General features: G+C 58.8%; 2 protein-coding genes across 5 annotated transcripts in view; one reads left to right on the forward strand and one right to left on the reverse strand.

The window, feature by feature from the left end:
• Window positions 1-935: 935 nt before the first annotated feature.
• On the reverse strand, window positions 936-7090 carry PVALEF (parvalbumin like EF-hand containing). Its single transcript, XM_064270574.1, is given in 4 exon segments — window positions 936-1721; window positions 1723-1754; window positions 2036-2173; window positions 2583-7090. Coding segments are annotated over 4 exon segments (660 nt in total). The 5' UTR covers window positions 2863-7090; the 3' UTR covers window positions 936-1511.
• A 6157-nt stretch (window positions 7091-13247) lies between these two features.
• Window positions 13248-19383, forward strand: part of AATK (apoptosis associated tyrosine kinase) — a 39674-nt gene continuing 33538 nt past the window's right edge. For 2 of the 4 annotated variants that reach the window (XM_064270578.1, XM_064270580.1), the window contains exons 1-2: window positions 13269-13378; window positions 13490-13574. Coding sequence is in view for 1 of the 4 variants with exons in the window: in XM_064270576.1 (XP_064126646.1) it covers window positions 13297-13378 (82 nt within the window). In the remaining 3 variants the exon portion in view is untranslated. Of the gene's footprint in view, window positions 13379-13489; window positions 13575-19383 lie in introns of all 4 variants that reach the window. The other 2 variants (XM_064270576.1, XM_064270583.1) reach the window with 2 other exon arrangements.

Here is a 19383-nt window from a genome sequence, read left to right on the forward strand (position 1 = left end):
CTGTCCGGCCCATGTGTGGGTCCCGGGCAGCTGGGACACTGCTCAGTGACTGGGGAGGGGCCCTGTGGGGGTCTTCACGCCTGAGAGCAGGGTGCTGAGAGGTCAGGGGGGACCAGGGGCTGGCTGTGGGGACAGCCCTCTGCACAGGTGTCCCACACAATGGGGAGACCAAGGCTTACGGGGGTGCTAGCTACACAGGTGAGCGTGAGGGCATGGGGTGGGGGCTAGGGGCTGTGCCGTACCCACCACCCACCCTCCCATTTTCTGCCTACCCCCAGCCATCCCCACACACCCCGGCCCAGCTCTGCCCGCACCCACAGACACACAGTGTGCAGCAGCATTTAATGCAATTTTTCTTTCACTTTCCCAGACAAGCTGCCCCTGACCCCCGGCCTCCTCCTCAGGCTCGCCCCTGGGTGTCCACTCGGTACACATGACACAACAGTGACCCCGGGCCTTGGCCGGGCCAGGGCAGGCACTGCTACTTCTTGGGAATTTTCTCCTTTTTGATCAAGTCAGAAAATTCTAGAGCAGGAGACAGGTTCCTAATAAACCACCCCAGCCTTGTGCTCCCCCAAACCCTGAGGTTCCTTAGCTCCTGGGGGGGAGCCATGCACCCTTTTATGGGAAGACCCCAAAGCCCAGAAGTCTGGACCCTGGTGGGGGACAGGAAGGACAGAACCAGCATCAACCCAGCATCAATAATGACAGGTCCCCCGTGCCCACCTGGCAGAGGTGAGAGTGAACCCCAATGGGGCTGGGGATGGGGCCTGTGGGGGACCCTTGGGGATTCCCACCAGACCCTCTGATGCAGGGGGTCCTGGGGTCACTCCTCCTTTCCCAGAGAGGAATCTGAGGCACAGAGAGACCGGTGACCGGAGTCCTTGGTGAACCCCTTGGCCAGGTTGTCCCACTGTAAAGCCTGTGGCCCCCTAGGGGTCTCCTGGCGTTTGGCAGGGCAGACACAGAGGCCCAGGGTTGCAGGATGGACCAGGCCTTGGCTGGGAAGGGGTGTCCGCAGAGACCCCTCTGAGTGCTATCCCTGCTGCCCCCGCCCACCCTTTGCCCTCCAGGCCCTGCCAGCTGCTGGAGAGGGTGGAGGGGATGGAAAGGGGACCCAGGTCCCCAGGGCATCCGTGGAAAAGCCTCAGGGAGACCTCATGGGCTCCTCAAATTCCATTCCCTCTAGACGGCAGCCTTTTTCCTACATGCAGACCCCTCCCACTGGCTCCCACAGTGCCGCTCCCTGGGGACATAGCCATCTGCCCAGACTGCCCTCCTCCATGTACCCCTGCAGCTTCTCAGGTCCTGGTCCCTGCCTCCACACCCCCCTCCCCACCTGGCCTGCCCACTCTACCCCACCCCTCTCCTCTGCTCAGGAACTGTGACTCCCCTAGACCCCATGAGACACCCCACCACACTTAGCACCTCTGGGACTCAGTTTTCCCAGCTGTAAAATGGGAGCGATGGCTGCAAGGACTCAGGGGAGCATGGGCCCAGCACAGCATGGGCTAGAGATGGGCACTTGATGGGGCTGACTGTGGGGGAGTGGGGAGAGGGGCCAAGGTCAGAGGCTGGGCAGGCCACGCCCAGGGCTGGGGTTCTGCCTGGCAGACTTCATCCCTGCCACTCCCACCTTCAAAGTTGATCCTCCCATCCGCATCTGTGTCAGCTGCTTGGATCACAGCCTCTGCCTCCTCGTCCATCAGTGGGGCGGTTGGCACGCTCGCTGCTCGGGATGATGGACAGGATGTCCTGAGGCAAGGGTGGGCTCTGGTGAGGGCCACAGGAGCTGGGCCAGCCTGAGGGGCATCTGGCTGATGCCTAAGGTTTACAGATGGGTGGGAGATGAGACCTGGGGAGGTAAGGGCCAGCTGGAGGGACAGTGCTGTCCCTGAGCCCCTAGACCCTGTTTCCGGCCTGGCCGGTGCTGCCCGCCTTCCGAAAGGCCGGCTAGGGGCCCAAGGGAGGCCTGGGGCTGCTGGGGTGGGCTCTTGGTGGCCGAAGGGGCGGGGGCTGGCAGAGCCCTGGCCTTACGTGATCTCTTTCCACTCGATGAAACCGCTCTTGTCCTTGTCCAGCGTCTGGAAGGCCTTCCGAATGACAGCCTCCAGCTGCCCCGAGGTCTGGAACCCCCGCATGTACTCGAAGAACTTAAGGTAGATGAAGGACCCTAGGGCCAGGCAGGCTGGTCACCAGGGGCAACCCGTCTGGTGGACCCAGAAGTAGACCCTGGGAGGGCACAGCCAGGACCCCGGGGAGCTTGGCCCACCCACCCTGATCCTGCCGGCCTCCTCTCGGTCCCCCCTGCCAGCCCTGCTGGTCACGGCATCCTGTGCTGTCAGTCCCAGGAAAGATGTGGCCCCGCAGGGCTTCAGTCCATGGCTTCTCAGCACGGCTGTGCTGGGGGGATCCTATGCCAGGGGGCTGCTGTGCTGGAAGGGTGCTGTGCCTGGGGTGGTGCTGTGCCAGGAGGGTGCTGTGCCTGGGGAGCTGTGTGCAGAAGGGGCTGCTGTGCTGGGGGTGTGCTGTCTGGAGTGGGGGTACTGTGCCAGGAGGGCACTGTGCTAGGAGGGCTGTACCGTGGTATCTCATGTCCGTGGGCAGCAGCTCAATGTCCTTTTCTGACAAGGACATGCCCATGGCCAAGGCCATCTTCTTCATCTGGGAGAAGTCCTTGTCCATCTTGCCCCTGGGCATGGCCGGGAGTGAGGGGTCTGCCCAGGCCAGGTCTGGCTGGAAGTGAGGGGTCTGCTCAGGGCAGGTCTGCCTGGGAGAAAGCCCCTCCCTGCCTGAGTAGGGGTCCCTGAGGGGCTGGAGCAGGACTGCAGGAGGGGTCATTGTCCCAGCCTCAATGGCCATCCTCTGCCTAGGACCCAAGAGGAAGGCAAAGCCTCAGGCCACCACCGGGATCCCTGACCTCCTGCTCTGTATCTTCATCCCCCTACCCTTGCTAGCTGGATCACCCTAGGGCCTTGTCCCCTTTTCTCAGAAGAGGAAATCGAAACCTAGAGATAGTCAATGCACGGCTCAGCCTGGTGAAGGTGGCAGCTTTCTGACCATGGAGAGGAATCCTCTCTGTCCTTTAAGGCCCATTGCAAAGCCACCTCCCCCCAGAAGCCTTCCTGGTTAACCTGAGGCACCGTCTCCTCATCCCCTGTCTGGGGGGCCTTGGCCTCACTCTCCTGGACCACAGGCTGGCCCCTGGCCACCATCCTGACTGGTGCTGACCCACCCCTGCCCTGTGGCAAGGTGTGCTGTATGCCACGTGTTTGCCCTGTGCCTAGGCGGCAAGGGTATGAGCTGCCCTGTGCTGAGTCTTTCTCAGACATTCTCCATCCCATCCCCTCTGCCCCTTGCTCAGTGGCAGGAGTGGGTCACTGTCCCCATTGGGGAGAGTGTTGGTGCTATGCCAGGATTCCGGCCTGCCTGCTGGGTGGGTAGGGGTCTGGGCACAGGGGGGCTGGCAGGCGGGTCAGGCCCTCCACAGAGACAGTGGTGTGTGACCGCCGGGCTCTCGGGTTGCATTTCCGGGGTGGGGGAGCTGAGGGGCGCCGGCAGAGCAGCTGTTTCGGAGCGGGAGGCAGCGGGGCCAGCGGCCACGAGGGGCTGCCGGGGCTGCTTGGCTCTCTTGAAAGTTCATGTGCTGGTGGCTGCTTCTGGAACACTCTCCCACCCATCAGGAGGGGCGGGCCCATGGGGTTAAAGGTTGCACCTCAGCTCTGACAGCCTGGAGAGCTGCTGGGCGCAGACCAGGCTGGCTCTGTCTTCCAGACCTGCCCTCCGGCCTGGGCAGCTCTGTGGCTTCTCTGAGCCTCCTTTCCTCACTGGGAAGTGGGGGAACCTACCCACCCTGCTTCCCATAGCGTCCTGTGAGGAGCCGTGAGGAGGAGGGGAGGGGAAGGCTTTGGATGCTGTGCTGGGCCTGCAGCGGGGTCCTCTGCCACCCCGACCTCACCACTAAGGGGAGTCCCACAGACAGAGGGGGTTGGGGAAGGGGTAGGGACTAGCCGGGAGTGGCTGAGTGAAGACTCCTGATTGGAGATCTGATTCCCTGTCCTGGAGCCCCTCAGGTTCAGCCTCTCCCCAACATCTCGGAGGAGGAATTCCCACCCTGCCTGCCTCTCAGAGCCCTGCCAGGCTCAGTGTCACCCCACTTTGTGGAGCAGGTACTGGCAGGGAGTCCTTGTCCTGTGTCCCACAGCTCTAGGCCTGCCCTGCTGTGCCCCACCTCTGGCCTCACTGGGGGTCTCGAGGTCAGAGGCCCCAATGTGTACCCCCCACGCCCCCACACAAAGGCAGGACCTGAGACAGAAACTGGAGAAGGAGGCAGGACCCTGGGCTGTTTATTTTTGTTTCCGCATCTGAGCCTAGGACTGTTTCCTCAGGTCCCAGGGGCAACCTGGGCTGGCCTGCAGAGGGGGGATGGCGGGGGGAGGCTACAAAGCTTTTACACAGCTCCCCTAGCCTGCCTTCCCCCAGCCTTCTGCAGGGTTTTCGGCCCCTGGGAGGGCCCTGCCCCTCCCCCCATGCACCACCCTCCATACCCACAGCTGGCCAGAGCTATAAGGCCAGGCTGAGACCCACCCCCCAGACACCCACACACCCTCCAGGCCAGGGGGGCCCACTCAGATGCTTTCAGTCCATATTGCATCTACCAATGGGCACCATATTCTGGTAGGGGGGGAAGCCTGTGGGGGACCCCAGGTAGGGACGGGTTGGTGGAGGCAGGGGTCCCCTTGGGACTGGGGCTGAGTGCCACCACCCAGCCCACCACCTCCTGCCTCCACACAGAGCCCTTACAGTCCGCTTGCGGCCATCCTCCCCTCCCGAGCTGCGCCGCCCACAGAAGGGTCTTGCATGCTCCCTGAATGCGCTCACCCCATGGACCCGGGGCTCCCTTGGGGCTGATGGGAGCTGCCCTGCCCTGCCTCCTCCTGTCTTTCCCCCAGGACCTACCCTGTCAGGTCTGGCCTCTGCTGGCTTCCCGCGAAGGCTTTGGGCAGATCGGGCTGGTGTGCTCAGAGGCCACCAGAGACTCTGCTTTTATACCTGCTGCCACAGCCTGTTTACAGTTCCAGGCTGCACCTGTCCAGCCACCCTCCTGGCCCTCTGCCTGGCACTGGCTGCCACCAGGGGCTCACTGGCACTTGGCGGGTCAACCCAGGCTGGGCAGATGACCAAGGCTGAGAGCCCCCTGGGCAGAGGGGGAGAAGTAGATGGCAGTAAGCCAGCACCAGGCCACCAGATGTCGGGACGTAGACACACTACCCTCATGACAACCCTGAAGCCAGTACCCCCATCAGGGTTGGGTTTAGGGTCTTGTCCAGGCCACATGGCTGGAAGCCAGGCAGAGCTGGGAGGCTGAGGTGGGGGGGTCCCAGCTCCAAGCAGCTCTACCTGCCGGAGACTGCTGCAGGCCTAACTCAGGAGCACAGCTCTGTAGGGCTGACGAGGCCCCCCACCGTGGCCAGGTTTGGGGGTTTAGGCCAGGTGGGGGGCACCAGCTTGGTGCCACCTGTAGGCTGAGGAGCGGGAGGCCTGGCTAATTCATGCAAGGACAGAGCTTTTCCAGGCCACATCCCTCTCCCGGATCACAGTGTGGCCCCTGGCTGCTGGAACACCGGGTGCTCCTCCTTCACCTTCTGCCCAGGGAGGGTGGCCTTCACCCTGTACTGTGCTGGTGGCTTGGGAGGACGGGCGTGTGGGTGGGGGTTGAGTGCATGGGGTGGTCACACTGGGGCCCACAGTGAGGCCAGGGGTGGGATGGGCCGCACTCTGGACAGGGGCTGTGAACAGAGGGCCTGGGCTTTCTTTCTCTCCCTCTCTTTAAGTTGTGGTGAAGTACACATGACATAAAATTTGCCGTTTTAACCATCTGAAAGTGCATCATTCAGCGGGATTAACTGCACGCGCAACATTGTGCAACCAGCACCACTATCTATTTCCGGAACATTTTCATCACCCAAACGGAAACTCTGTGCCCCTTAAGCAATCGCTCCCATCCCCCGTCCCGCCTGCCGCTGGAAACCACTAATCTGTTTTCTGTCCCTGTGCGTTTGCTGTTCTAGACACTTCGTCTAAGTGGGATCACGCAATATCTGTGCGTTTGTCCAGCTTCTTTCACTCAGTGTGGTGTCTCTCCGGTCCTGCCAGGGTGTAGCTGAGTAGTACTCCATGGTGCAGCTGAGTGGTACTTCATGGTGTAGCTGAGTGGTAGTCCACGGTGTAGCTGAGTGGTAGCCCATGGTGTAGCTGAGTGGTAGCCCATGGTATAGCTGAGTGGTAGTCCATGTAAAAAAAAAAGTGATAATCCATGTTGTAGCTGAGTGATACTCCATGGTGCAGCTGAGTGGTAGTCCACGGTGCAGCTGAGTGGTAGCCCACGGTGTAGCTGAGTGGTAGCCCACGGTGTAGCTGAGTGGTAGCCCACGGTGTAGCTGAGTGGTAGCCCACGGTGTAGCTGAGTGGTAGCCCACGGTGTAGCTGAGTGGTAGTCCACGTTGTAGCTGAGTGGTAGTCCACGGTGTAGCTAAGTGGTGGCTCATGGTGTAGCTGAGTGATAATCCATGTTGTAGCTGTGTGGTAGTCCATGGTGTAGCTGAGTGGTAGTCCATGTAGCTGAGTGGTAGCCCATGGTGGGGCTGAGTGGTAGTCCATGGTGTAGCTGAGTGGTAGTCCATGATGTAGCTGAGTGGTAATCCATGTTGTAGCTGAGTGGTAGTCCATGGTGTACCTGAGTGGTAGTCCATGGTGTAGCTGAGTGGCCCTTTGCTGCAGGTAAGGGGCACAAGGAAGCACCAGTCCGGGGCTGGCAGGCCCGCCTTCCAACTGTGCACTTGGAGAGCTGTGTCACCACTCCTCGAATGGAGTTCCTATTGGAAACAAGGTGTGACCCCTGCATGCTGGCCTGGGGGAGGTGAGTGACTGCCCATGGAGATGGCTGGACAAGGCATGTCACAGGGAGCAGTGGAAAACCTGGCCAGCCTCTCTCCCTCCCTGAGCCTCAAGGTCACTGGTGTCCCCAAGGTTGGCAGGGTCTCCCCATCGTGCAGGCTGACCGGTGGTCTAATGGGTTCTCCCTGTGGGTGCAGGCTGGCTGGGGGGTCTGAGCGGGGTTTCCCCATGGATGCAGGCTGGTCAGAAGTCTGAGCAGGGTCTCCCTGTGGGTGCAGGCTGGCTAGGAGATCCAAGTGAGGCCTCCCTGGGGGTGCAGGCTGGCCAGACGTCCGAGCTGGATTTCCCCATAGGTGCAGGCTGGCCAGGGGTCTGAGCGGGGTCTCCCAGTGTTGCAGGCTGGCTGGGGGTCCAAGCAGCCAGTGGGAGACACTGGACACCCTGGGCCTCCTACTACAGCAGAGCAGCTTTCCTCCGTCCCTGGGTCACTGTGGGAGGCTGGGGGACAGTGCCCTGCAACCAGGGGAGGAGAGGGAGGTCTCACCCAGGCCAGGATGGCTCCTGGGGCACAGGGAATGAGCGGGCATAAGGACCCCTACCAGGGCCAGCCCAGGTGTGTGTACCCTCACCAGGATACCTTGGGACCTGGGTGGGGGTATGCACTGGAGTGCCCTCCGGGTGGTCTGCTGAAGGGAGCCACTTCTATGTGCATTTGTTTTCTGGGCCTGATACCCTTTCAGTCGGTGCTTGCTTGCCTTTTTTTTTCCCGATGTTTATTGATTTATTGTTTGCAACATGGAAGTAACTTGATTTTTTTTCTGGTAAATACAGACTATTTTTTATTGCATCACTTTTATGTGTGAAAACATGCACAACAAAACATATGCCAATTCAACAGTTTCTACATGTATAATTCGGTGACACTGATTACATTCTTCAAGTTGTGCAACTGTTCCATACCATTTTTTATGTGAAGAAAATGTAGAAAAGGTGAAAAAAATATATCAATATGTCACCTTAATCATAATACCCAGAGACCACCACTTAGAGGCAACAGACAGCACTTTCACAGTGTTGCCTCCCAGTAATGACCGTCGATGAACGCCGTGCAGCCCCAAACCCCCTATTTTCTGTTGTCTGACTTCTTCCACTCAACGTCATGCTTTGGAGGTTCATCCATGTTGTAGCGTGTATTTTTACATAGGCTTCTGGTTTTTATATAGCACGGATACAACTACAGGGTCGCTATGAGGTGGAATCGACTCGACACCGGCGGCTTTGGTTTTGGTGTTTTTGATACATCTTTGAGATCTCCTTTGTCTGTAAAATGTTTTATTGTGTGGAACCTCAGCTCTCCATCAGTATAGCCTGTGAGCTGAGCATGTTCTGATAACTTCCTTGACTCACCACCTACTACCGGCCCGAGAAGGTTCCAGCATTTTTGTTGTCAGAGACGCAACAGCGCCTTTGTCCAAGGAGCCCCTCCCTTCCTTAGCTGCCTTCACAGGAGTGGGACGATGGGCTTCAAAGATAAGAAGGCTCCATGGTCCTGCCAAAGCTTTCTCTCAAAGGGCTTACCCTAAAGCTTCCAAACCCTGGCTGGGTGTCCCAGGCGCCCTGAGGGTGAGGAGGGCCCACTTCTGCTCTCCCACGAGCATCTGCAGATGGAAGAACACAATATGGTCCAGCCACACTATGGAGTATTATTCGGCCATAAAATGGAATGAAGCTGTAGACGCAGTGCAACGTGCACGAACCTTGAAAACATTCTAAGTGAAAGAAGCCAGACACAAAAGGCTCCATATTGTACGATTTCACTTATGTGAGAAGTCCAGACAGGTAAAGCCACAGAGAGGGCACAGATTAGTGCTGCTGGGGGAAGAGAGGGGGGTGACCGCTAATGGGTGAGGGGCCCCCTTGAGGGCGATGACAATGCTTTGGAACAGGTAGCCCTGACGGCCGTGCAGCATTGTGAAAGCACTGAATCCCACTGAATTGTGCACTTAAAATGGCTATTATTTACAAAACGTTGCTGTCATAAAATCTATATAGCAAAACATTTGCCATTTTAACCTTTTTAAGTGTTGGATTCAGTGACGTTAATTACATTCAGAGTATTGTGCCGCCATCACCGCTACCCATCTCCAGAACTTTCCATCACCCCAAACAGTAAAACAGTGACTTTGTTATTACATGAGTTTCACCTCAATAATGTATGTATGTATGCAGATTAGGAAACAACACCTTTAATACAACATGAATAAAACCAAAATAACAAGCCGAGCAGCTCCCATGGGCCTATGGTATGGCCAGTCCCACACTCAGCATCCCCATGGAGGGAGGTGCTGCGGAACCTTCTGGGAGGCCACCCCTGCCTGGCAGCAGGATGAGTGGAGAGCTGGCGAAGGTTCTCAGGTTGGGGAGCGGGCGCGCCTCCTCCAGCGCTCCAGAAGCAGCACCTGCCTGGAGCTGACAGATGGCTGGTCCCCGCAGCCCCTCGGGTCTGATTTCTATTCAGAGTGTCCAAGTCCAGGTGCCCCCCCTCGCCCCCAGCCCTGGCCCTGCTCATTAGGCCTCCCCACTGGGCCAGCCTGGAGGGGTCCCGGGGCCACCTTGCAGCTCTGGTGCTGTTGTCATCCCCCTGCCCTGCCACGGCTGTCACTGCCCCTCGGGGAGGCTTGGGTCTCACCTGGCCTTGCGGGTAGGCATTGAGCCCTGGCAAGATCAACAGCTGGAGTGGGGGCTGGGTGGGGGCTGCCCAACCCCCTCCACTGCAGCCTTCTGCCCTCCCCATAAATGCAGCAGCCCAGGCCCCGCCCTCAGTGAGCATTAGAAATATAAGAGAGTCACTAGCTTTTAAGGTGCCCTTTTTATAAAGGACAAAGCTCTTTCCAGCCATGGTCTCCTCCCAGACTGGGCTGTATCCCCCTGGAGGTGGCTCTGGCCGGCTCTGAATACCTGTCACCCTCGCAGTGTGGGCACTCTTGGCAGGCAGCACCCTGCAGGGTACCTGGAGCCCAGCTGGCCCAGTCCCGAGGGTCTCTTGGCAAATGCCAGAACCCCCAGCCCTACCACATAGAGAGCAGCTGCAGGTGGGTGGGGCTGCCGGGGGAGGGGCTACTCTGAGACTGGGGGCTGAATCTCTACATTTTCGGGGGCTGACTCTCGACATATTCAGGTGGAGGCAGCCCCAACCCCGTGGCAGCTGCACCCCTCCCCACGCACACCCAGGCCAGGGTAGTGGGGAGCAACAAGGCCCCCACCCCACCCAGCCCAGAGGTTGAACACAGCAGGGGTTGGGTATGGGGCTGGGAGCCAGCTTGGGCCTGTCTTGCTGTGTGTGTGTTGGCCCCTTCTCTGTGCTTCAGTCTCTTCAACGGCTGTATGGAAGAGTGTCCGGCTCCCAGTGTTCCCTGTACTGGGACCAAGCCAGGGCAGTGGCTCGACATTTTCACCGTGGAGGAGTGGAGCACCCCAGAGAGGCTGCTAGAAGGCTGGATGGGCAGAACTGGGTGTCACCGGAGGTCCTAAGGGGAGCCTTGTCTCCATGAGCCTGGGGGCACTGGAGTTGTGTGGCAGAGAAGCCCAGGAAGTGACGTCTCTGTGAACCTGGCCTTTGTGGGCAGAGGTGCGTCCTCCAGCCAGCCCCTGGGTGGTCACTCAGGTATGTGACACCCTGCATGGGCTGTGGGGGGCTCTGGAGCTATGTAGAGGATGGGAGGCTACATCTTCAGGGACCTCAATGCCCAGACGTGCAGGGGTAGACGGGATCTTGGACCAGCAGAGTGGGATGTCTCATGCACGCAGCACAGAGAGCTTTACTGCAGGGTCTGAGCCCCCAACTCCGAGAGGGAAGGACCAGACCTCAGGCCCCGAGGCAGAGCAGGGCATCCCACACACCCTGGCCTCCAGACCTCTCCAGCTCTGCCCTCCCTTGGCTGGAAGGCTCCGTGAAGGAGCAGGCTATGTTGCTGACTTGGCCTCGTTCATGCCATCCCAGGGTTGGGCTAGGGGTGGACCCAGAGGCCTTGGGCTCACGGGGACACTGAAAGGACCTATCCTCTTTTCCCCTGGCTCCAGGACATGTGTGGTAAACCCCGACAGACACCCCCACCCCCCACCAATTCCAGCCTCCCGGCCTTCCTGCTCACCACCTCCCTGGTGCCCGGCCGCAGAGCAGAGGATGTGGGCCCAGCAAGCCGGCTAGGGGTAGAGGGGCCTTGGAGTGCAGCGAATCTCACACGGGATTCCCTGGGGGTGAGCGGCCCTCAGGGGGCAGATTCGCTCCAGAAAGCCCCACTCCGGCTCCCCCCTCTGCTGCAGGGGACATATCGTGTGTTTATGTGTGCATGTGAGTGTGCTTGTGCGTGTGTGTGTGTCTATGTGAGTGACTATGCATGTGTGTGTTTCTCTGAGTCTGTGTGTGCCCATACATGAGTGTGTCTGTGTGTGCCTAAGTCTGAGTCTACGTTTGTGTATATCTGTGCTTGTGCATTTCTCTGTGGGTGTGTCTGATTGTGAGTCTATATGTTTGGGTTTAAGTGTGTGAGTCTGTGGATCTTTGTGAGTGTGTCTGAGTGTGTCTCTGTGTCCTTGTATGCATGTCTGATTGTGTGTGTCTGTGTGTCTGTGCATGAGTCTATGTGTTTGTGTCTGTGTGTGTGTATCTGTGTACCTGTGTGCCTGATTGTGTCTGAGTGTGTGCGCATGTGTGTGCTCACAAACTGGTGACCCCTCTACCTTTGAAGGCTACCCTCACCGCTCACGGTCCTCTGACCCTGGTCACTGAATCTGGACTGCAGTGGGTGCAGAGGGTCCTCAAACCAGCCGTGACTTGGGGTCATGGTCATCTCTCCCTGCCTGTCCCCAAGGGTCCTCCCTGGCTGTGTCTGGGGCACCTCCTTGGTGGGCAGAGGCAAGACCCTCAATGTGGGTGTGGGAGGGGGAGTGACCCAGAGTGGGAAACCCCGCCCCTCTGCCCGCTCTCTCATTCCTCCCACTGGCACTTTCCTGGTCACAGGCCTCGTCCTGCCAGCTGTCCTCACTGGATGGGGGTCACCCGTATTATCCACACTGGGGCTCTGATGGCCTCTGTTCCTGGCCCCAGGCTGAGACTGGGCAGGGTGAGCTGGACAGACACCCTCTGAGTGCCAACACTACACCTCTCCTCAGTAGCTCCTTCTCCCTGGAGGGCAGAGCCCTGTGGAGCAGTGGCTTTGGCGGGAATGCCCACCCCACTCCACAGGCCACCCACAGCTGGGGACCCCAAGGTCTACAGGGAAAAGGAGGAGGCCCTTTCATTTGCCCACATGGAGATGGGACTTCCCACACACCCTTGTCCCTGCTGTCCCCTCGTCCAGGGACGTTGCTCCTTGCTCTCCGGAAAGTCTTTAGGGGTCTGCTCAGGGCTAAATGCCCCCTCCTCCCACTCCCACTAACCCTCACCCGGCTGGGCTCTGCAGGCGCTTCACTTATCTGCTCAGGGGTCCAGTCCAGTCTGCCTGGTGCAGGAGGTGTTCATTATGGGTTTATTGAGTGAATGAATGAAGTTACATAAACTCAACCCTCCAAGTCTCAACTACACTTTAACGTCCCCACCCACCCAAAGGTCAAAGGGACCCATGGTGGGAGGAGGGCAAAATGGCGCTGCGGAGGGAGGGAACACCTCCCTCCCCATTGCCAGCACCCCAAGCATCCTGCACTTTTTATTCCCAGACACCAGGTCCCCTTCTGCAGCAGCATAGCACCCCGCGGGGGCCGGCTTCTGCAAAAATATTCACGTCTCCACCTAGTAGGCACCGCCCAATGGAAGGGGGGGCGCCTGGCCCCAGCCGCCTCTGAAATTTGCACCCCTCGTCGTGTGCCAGGCCTCCGTGCCCCCCCCGTGTGCCACCTGCCCCCCACCCCCGCGCATCTCCCTGCCCTCTCCGTTCCTCCTTCCCACCCCCACGCCCTCCGGGGGGCATTCCCGTTCTCCTTCCCCCACTGCAACGTCCCTCCTCCCGCCCCCCCACCACTCTCTTTTCTCATCCCCCCGCCCAGCACCCCGTGCCCTGTTCCCCGCTCCTTCTCCCTCCCAGCGGCTTCCCCTTGCCTTCCTCCCTCCCTTGCCCCCCTTCCCCCCCGCGCCCGTCCTCCCCAGCCGTCCCCCTTCCCCCCCAGCCGTCCCCCTTCCCCCCAGCCCTGTGCTCCCCGGCCTCCCCCCTCCCCCGCGCGCGCTCTCGCTGCCGGCTGCACCGGGCCCGCGCGCCGGGCCGGGAGCGGGGAGCGCGGGGTGCTGGCCGCTCGTCGCCGCAGCCCCATCGGCGCGGGCTCGGGCGCGGGCGGCTCGGCACCTGCGGCGGCCTGGGCGATGCGGCGGCGCGGGCCGGGGCCGCGGGCGTCCTGAGCCGCCGCCCGATGCCCGCCGCGCTACTGGCCCTGGCCATGTCGTCGTCCTTCTTCAACCCCAGCTTCGCCTTCAGCTCGCACTTCGACCCGGGTGAGTCCGCCGCTGGGCCGCCCGCTGCTGCGGAAGCCGCTCCTGCCTTTCGGCCGGGACGCCTCCCTGACTGCGGCCTCCCCAGACGCCGGCGTTTATTATTTTGCACAGATATTAACCTTTTCCCCCCCTGAGCCGAGGCAGCAGAAGGACCGGGAGCAGGACAGAACGCCCCCAGGGCCCCAGGATCGAAGAGGTGGGCAGGCCTAGGGTGGACAGGGCCCAACTGGGCCGGCAGCCGTGGGCACAGGCACCCGACTTCTCTGTGGGCGCCTCCCCGACCCAGTAACTGTGCCATCTGCTCCTCCCACCCCCACATGCACCCAGGTGGCCAGGAGATCGAGGGAGGCCAGGGCCAAGGCCCCTTGAGGGTGGTGTGGGGGTGCTGGCTGGGCGCTGGAGGCTCCTGCCAGGCTGGGGCCGGTTCTGGGGGGCCTGCCTGCCACTCAGCAGCCTGTGTGGGGGTGGGAGCAGTAGCCAGCCCACAAGGCAGATGAGAAGGGGCAGGTGGTGCCCCAGGCTTCCCCCCGTGGGTGCCCAGACTCCTGGCAACAGCAAGACTGGAGGGGGCACAGTCAGGCTGCCTGCGGGGGCGGGGGGCATAGCCAGGCCGCCTCCCCCGGCGGCATGTTTCCACCTGGCCTAGGGAGGGGTGGCCGCTGGGGTGGGCCGAGGGGCCAGGTGGACAGAGGGCTGGTGGCCAGAGCCCTGCATCCACTGCCAGGAGGCAGTGGGCGCTCTTCCTTCACCTTACCCATCTCCAGCCCTCCTTGGTCCCAGTGGGAGAGAGACCCCCACCTGGAGCTGGCCCACCTACACCTCCCACCCACACCTCAGTCACTGTTCCACACAGCACACTCTGGTCCAAACAAAGCCTGCACACGTGACGATCCCTTGGGCCTCCCTCTGGGAGCCGGGATGCACAGGGTCCCCTGGGCAGAGAAAGTCTGAAGGCGTCTGCTCCTGGGGGAGCGGGGCTGATGGGAGGCCTGTCTGCCCTTCCCCCTCGGTTACACTCTGGGTTTGGGGCTGTGGATTTCACTTGCTCAGAAGTGACCCTCCAGGCTTGGAGAACCCAGCATAGTGAGTGAACTGCCCTGGACCCAGCAGCAGGGCCTGGCCAGGGCTGGCTACCAAGGTCTAGGTCCCAGGCCCGGACCACCTTAGGACAGGCCTCCTTGGTCTCCCTGCCCAGAGCACCCCCAACTGGCAGCTTTGGGGCTGCTGGCAGAGGGGCCGGTGGGTGCTGGACCAATCTGGGTGGAGACCCCCAGCCTTGCCACCCTGCTGTCTACAGAGGCCCGGACCTGCCTGGGCACTTCACCACCCTCCCGCGTCCGGGTGTGTTTCCTGGGCAGGACCAAGTGCCCCTTTCCCACCTCGGAGGAACAGCAGCAAATGTTTGCGTAAACAGCTGTGACAAGTGTGGTTACAATGTGTCAGCATCAACACTTCAGAGGGCGAACTTGTCAGGAGCCTGGGAGGTATCCCTCTGTGGGTCGGGTCGAGGGGAGGGGCTGTGTTGGAGGGCACCAGCCGCTGGGCTGAGGGCAATGGGTGTGGAGGGGGAAGAGGACCTTTCTTTGGAAACCTGGGCTAGGGTCTACAGGGCCCTGTGCAGGTGTTGGGGGGAAGGGGAGGCGGGGGGCTCTGCCCTCCTGCTGAGGTGGCCTCTCAAGGCCAGACCCACTCTGGGACCCCTCTGTCCCCACTTGGCCTTGCTGGGGCTCAGTTTCCTTGTCTGTACAATGGGATGATATGATGTGGAGTTCGAGTCCTGGTGAGTCAACAGAGAGCTGTTTGGGCAGGTGGCTCAGGGCTCCTCATGACCACGGAGGGCTTTTGGCCTTTCTCCATCCCCAAAGTGGAGAGAGATGGTTCTTTTGAGGTCTGTTTGGGTTCGTGGGGGACCCCTCATGTCTGAGGCTGGCTTGTGGATGCGGTCATCAATGGTGGTGCCAGGTGGGCATGGACAGCAGGATGGCCTGGGGCAGGGGCTCCTGACAAGGTCACAGGCCAGGCCTTACCACCACCACGGGTCAGGCAGGGTGGGAGCTCTCAGCTTGGCGTGCACCCCACATACAATGGTGGCAGCAGGGGTACATGTGGTTGCTGTGGCCGAGAGTGATGGGCTGAGTTTGAGACTCTGTGGGCCACATGCTCAGGGGCGGCCTAGGGGCCAGGGGGCTTCATCTAGACAGACCCCTGCCCGGGTTCTGAAACTTGCTTTTGAATGTCGAACAGCTAAAGTGAACAAAAGAAATGATGATATAAAGTAGCTGAACAGAAAATTTCAAAGGGTGACTTGAGAAGACAAGGTGAAGTATTATAATGAAATGTGCAAAGACCTGGAGATAGAAAACCAAAAGGGGATAATACACTAAGCATTTCTCAAGCTGAAAGAACTGAAGGAAAAATTCAAGCCTCGAGTTGCAATATTGAAGAATTCTATGGACAAAATATTGAATGATGCAGGAAGCATCAAAAGAAGATGAAATACAGAGAGTCACTGTACCAAAGAGAACTGGTCGACGCTGAACCATTTCAGGAGGTAGCATATGATCAGGAAGTGATGGTATCGAAGGAAGAAGTCCAAGCTGCACTGAAGGCATTGGCGAAAAACAAGGCTCCAGAAATTGATGGAATACTAGTTGAGATATTTCAAAAAAACAGATGCAATGCTGGAAGTATTCACGCGTCTATGCCAAGAAATCCGGAAGACAGCTACCTGGCCAGCTAACTGGAAGAGATGCATAATTGTGCCCATTCCAAAGAAAAGTGATCCAAAAGAATGCAGAAATTATCGAACAATATCATTAATACCACACTTCGGTAAAATGTTGCTAAAGATCATTCAGAAACAATTGCAGCAATATTTATCAACAGGGAACTGCCAGAAATTCAAGCCGGACTCTGAAGAGGCTGTGGAACCAGGGATATCATTGCTCATGTCAGATGGCTCCTGGCTGAAAGCAGAGAATACCAGAAAGATGTTTACCTGTGTTTTATTGACTATGCAAAGGCATTTGACTGTGTGGATCATAACAAATTATGGATCATATTGTGAAGAATGGGAATTCCAGAACACTTAATTGTGCTCATGTGGAACCTGTACGTAAACCAAGAGGCAGCTGATGGAACAGAACAACGGGAAACTGAGTGATTTAGAATCAGGAAAGCTGTGAGTTAGGGTTGTATCCTTTCACCAAGCTTACTCAGGCTGTATGCTGAGCAAAAAATCCGAGGAGCTGGCTTGTGTGAAGAAGGACGGGGCATCAGGATTGGAGGAAGACTCTTTAACAACTTGTGTTATGCAGATGACACAACCTTGCTTGCTGAAAGTGAAGAGGACTTGAAGCATTTGCTGATGAAGATCAAAGACCACGGCCTTCAGTATGGATTACACCTCAACATAAAGAAAACAAAAATCCTCACAACTGGACCAATGAGCAACATCATGATAAACAGGGAAAAGATTGAAGCTGTCAAGGATTTCATTTTACTTGGATCCACAATCAGTGCCCATGGAAGCAGCAGTTAAGGAATCAAACAACGTATTGCATTGGGCAAATCTGCTGCAAAGGACCTCTTTAAAGTGTTGAAAAGTAAAGATGTCACCTTGAAGACTAAGGTGCGCCTGACCCAAGCCATTGTATTTTCAGTTGCCTCATAAGCATGTGAACGCTGGACAATGAATAAAGAAGACTGAAGAATTGATGCCTTTGAATTATGGTGTAGGAGAAGAACATTGAATATACCATGGACTGCCAAAAGAATGAACAAGTCTGTCTTGGAAGAAGTACAACCAGAATGCTCCTTAGAAGCGAGGATGGCAGACTTCATCTCACATACTTTGGACATGTTATCAGGAGGGACCAGTCCCTGGAGAAGGACATCATGCTTGGTAAAGTAGAGGGTCAGCAAAAAAGAGGAAGACTCTCAAAGAGATGGATTGACGCAGTGGCTGTAACACTGGGCTCAAACAGTAATGATTGTGAGGATGGTGCAGGACTGGGCAGTGTTCTGTTATACATGGTGTCGCTCTGAATTGGAACCAACCTGATGGCACCTAACAACAGCAACTGCCCAGGCCTGCCACCAGCCAGAGCAGCAGGGGCAAGGGGAGGGGTGGAAGGGGCCTGGCTGAGGGTGCAATGTCTTCCAGCACCCTGCTGGCCTCCCGGTCGCCCGGACATCAAGGCCCTACTCAAGGTGAGAACTTGCCTGGGGAGCGCAGGTGGGCATGCAGTGGAAGCCAGGCAGTGAGGGCTGATGCGGTGCCATGAGGGACAGGAGCAGCGGCTGGGCACTGTGGGGGCTGGGAGGGAGGGTGTGGACTGGCCTCCTGGGCTCACCAGCCTCGTCCAGGTAGGCCTGAGGGATCTCAGCAGATGCCAGCTTGGCCAGGGCGTCCTGGGTTCTGGACCGGAGGCCTGCAAGTCCCGCAGCCCTAGGGCTGCCTGGCTTTGGCCAGGGGGATGCCATCTCTCCCCTGCTTCTCCCCCAGGACCCCAACCTTGGAGCGGCAGTTTCTGCAGTGGGTAGGAGCCAGGTTTGCTGGTGTGCTGAGGTTTGCTCACCTGTCTTTTCCTGAGTGGGGCGGTGGGAGGGCATTCCTGCCATTCCTGAGGGCCGCCTCTGAAGGGCGCAGGGAGGGAGTGGGGTTGGCAGTGTGGAGCCTTAGCTGGAGCGAGTCCGGCAGTGCCATCAAGGCTGACCTTCAGGGTGGAGCCCAGGCCAGGTCTCCTATCCCAGTCCACAGAGACTAGGGGTTTGGGGTGCTCATGGAGGGTAGGGCAGCCTGGATGCACCCCCACCTGCCCCTTCCTTGCTCCTCAGCCCACATGGTGCCCCCCACCCTGTCTGCACGGTAGAGGCTCACAGGAGTGGTGCCCACCCCCAGCCAGGTGCTCACCCACCTTGGGCTTGACGGATGGACAGACGCAGGCCTTTGGTGGGTGGACGCCTTGGTGGATAAGAGGGCCAGGGTGGGACAGAGGCCCAGAGGCCCAGGCTGGGCAAGTCTGAGCTTGCACTCAGGGGATGTGAGGGTCTTGGATAGTCCCCAGGACACAGCAGAGCCCTGCTTCTGACTCATGGGCACTCTCTGGCAGCATGTCTTACTTTGGGACCCACCACTGTCTGCTGTGGGAGCCAGAGGGCCTGGGGACCCAGCACCTCCATCCCAGGAGCCTGAGAAGGGCTGACCAGAGGGCGGGGTCTGTGGCTGCTCAGGCCTGCTCTCCTAGCCACCGTTGCCCCCACCGAGACTGCTGGGACGAAGGCGGGCGGGGTCGGGGGTCCTTGAAGAGTGTCAGAGTGAGAAGGCTGGATGGGTACTGGTCTTGCTAGGGGAGCAGCCGACAGCAAGCTTTCTTCCACGTCTTGGGTTTGAGGCTTCTGGCCCTGGGAGCAGGGCTGGCCACCCACTGGTCAGGTCAGGTTTGCACACTGCAGGGAGGGTGGTTCCTGGGGGTAGCACACGTGGGCGTGAGTGGGGGCCACATACCCCTCTGGCCATCATGGCAGGAGGGGGGAGAAAATTTCTTTTTTCTCAGGCACATTCTCCAGGTTATGCACTTCATTCAGTGGGGCTGTTTCTGCCCCACTGGGCCCTGCAAACCACGACCACCGTCACAGCTGCATACACACAGGTACACAGACTCACGATGCACTCACATGTGTGAACACACATGCTTACTTGCACACCCTGTCAAACATAAACTGTCAAACACACATGTATACCTGCAACACATACACATGCTCACACATGCCCTCACATTTGCACACGTAACGAGCTCACACGCATGCATGTGTTGACTCGCACACAAACCCTCATACGCACAAACACCCCCACGTGTATGTCTCACACACACTCATGTACAGGGAAACAAGGCACACACACCTCATGCACACACGTACCCTCCCATAGTTGAGCACACACATACGTACCTCACACATATGCAGATGCAACACATATACATCTGCACACACGGACACCCTCC

This window comes from Loxodonta africana, chromosome 18 (genome assembly GCF_030014295.1).
Source record: "Loxodonta africana isolate mLoxAfr1 chromosome 18, mLoxAfr1.hap2, whole genome shotgun sequence".
Lineage (NCBI taxonomy): Eukaryota > Metazoa > Chordata > Mammalia > Proboscidea > Elephantidae > Loxodonta > Loxodonta africana.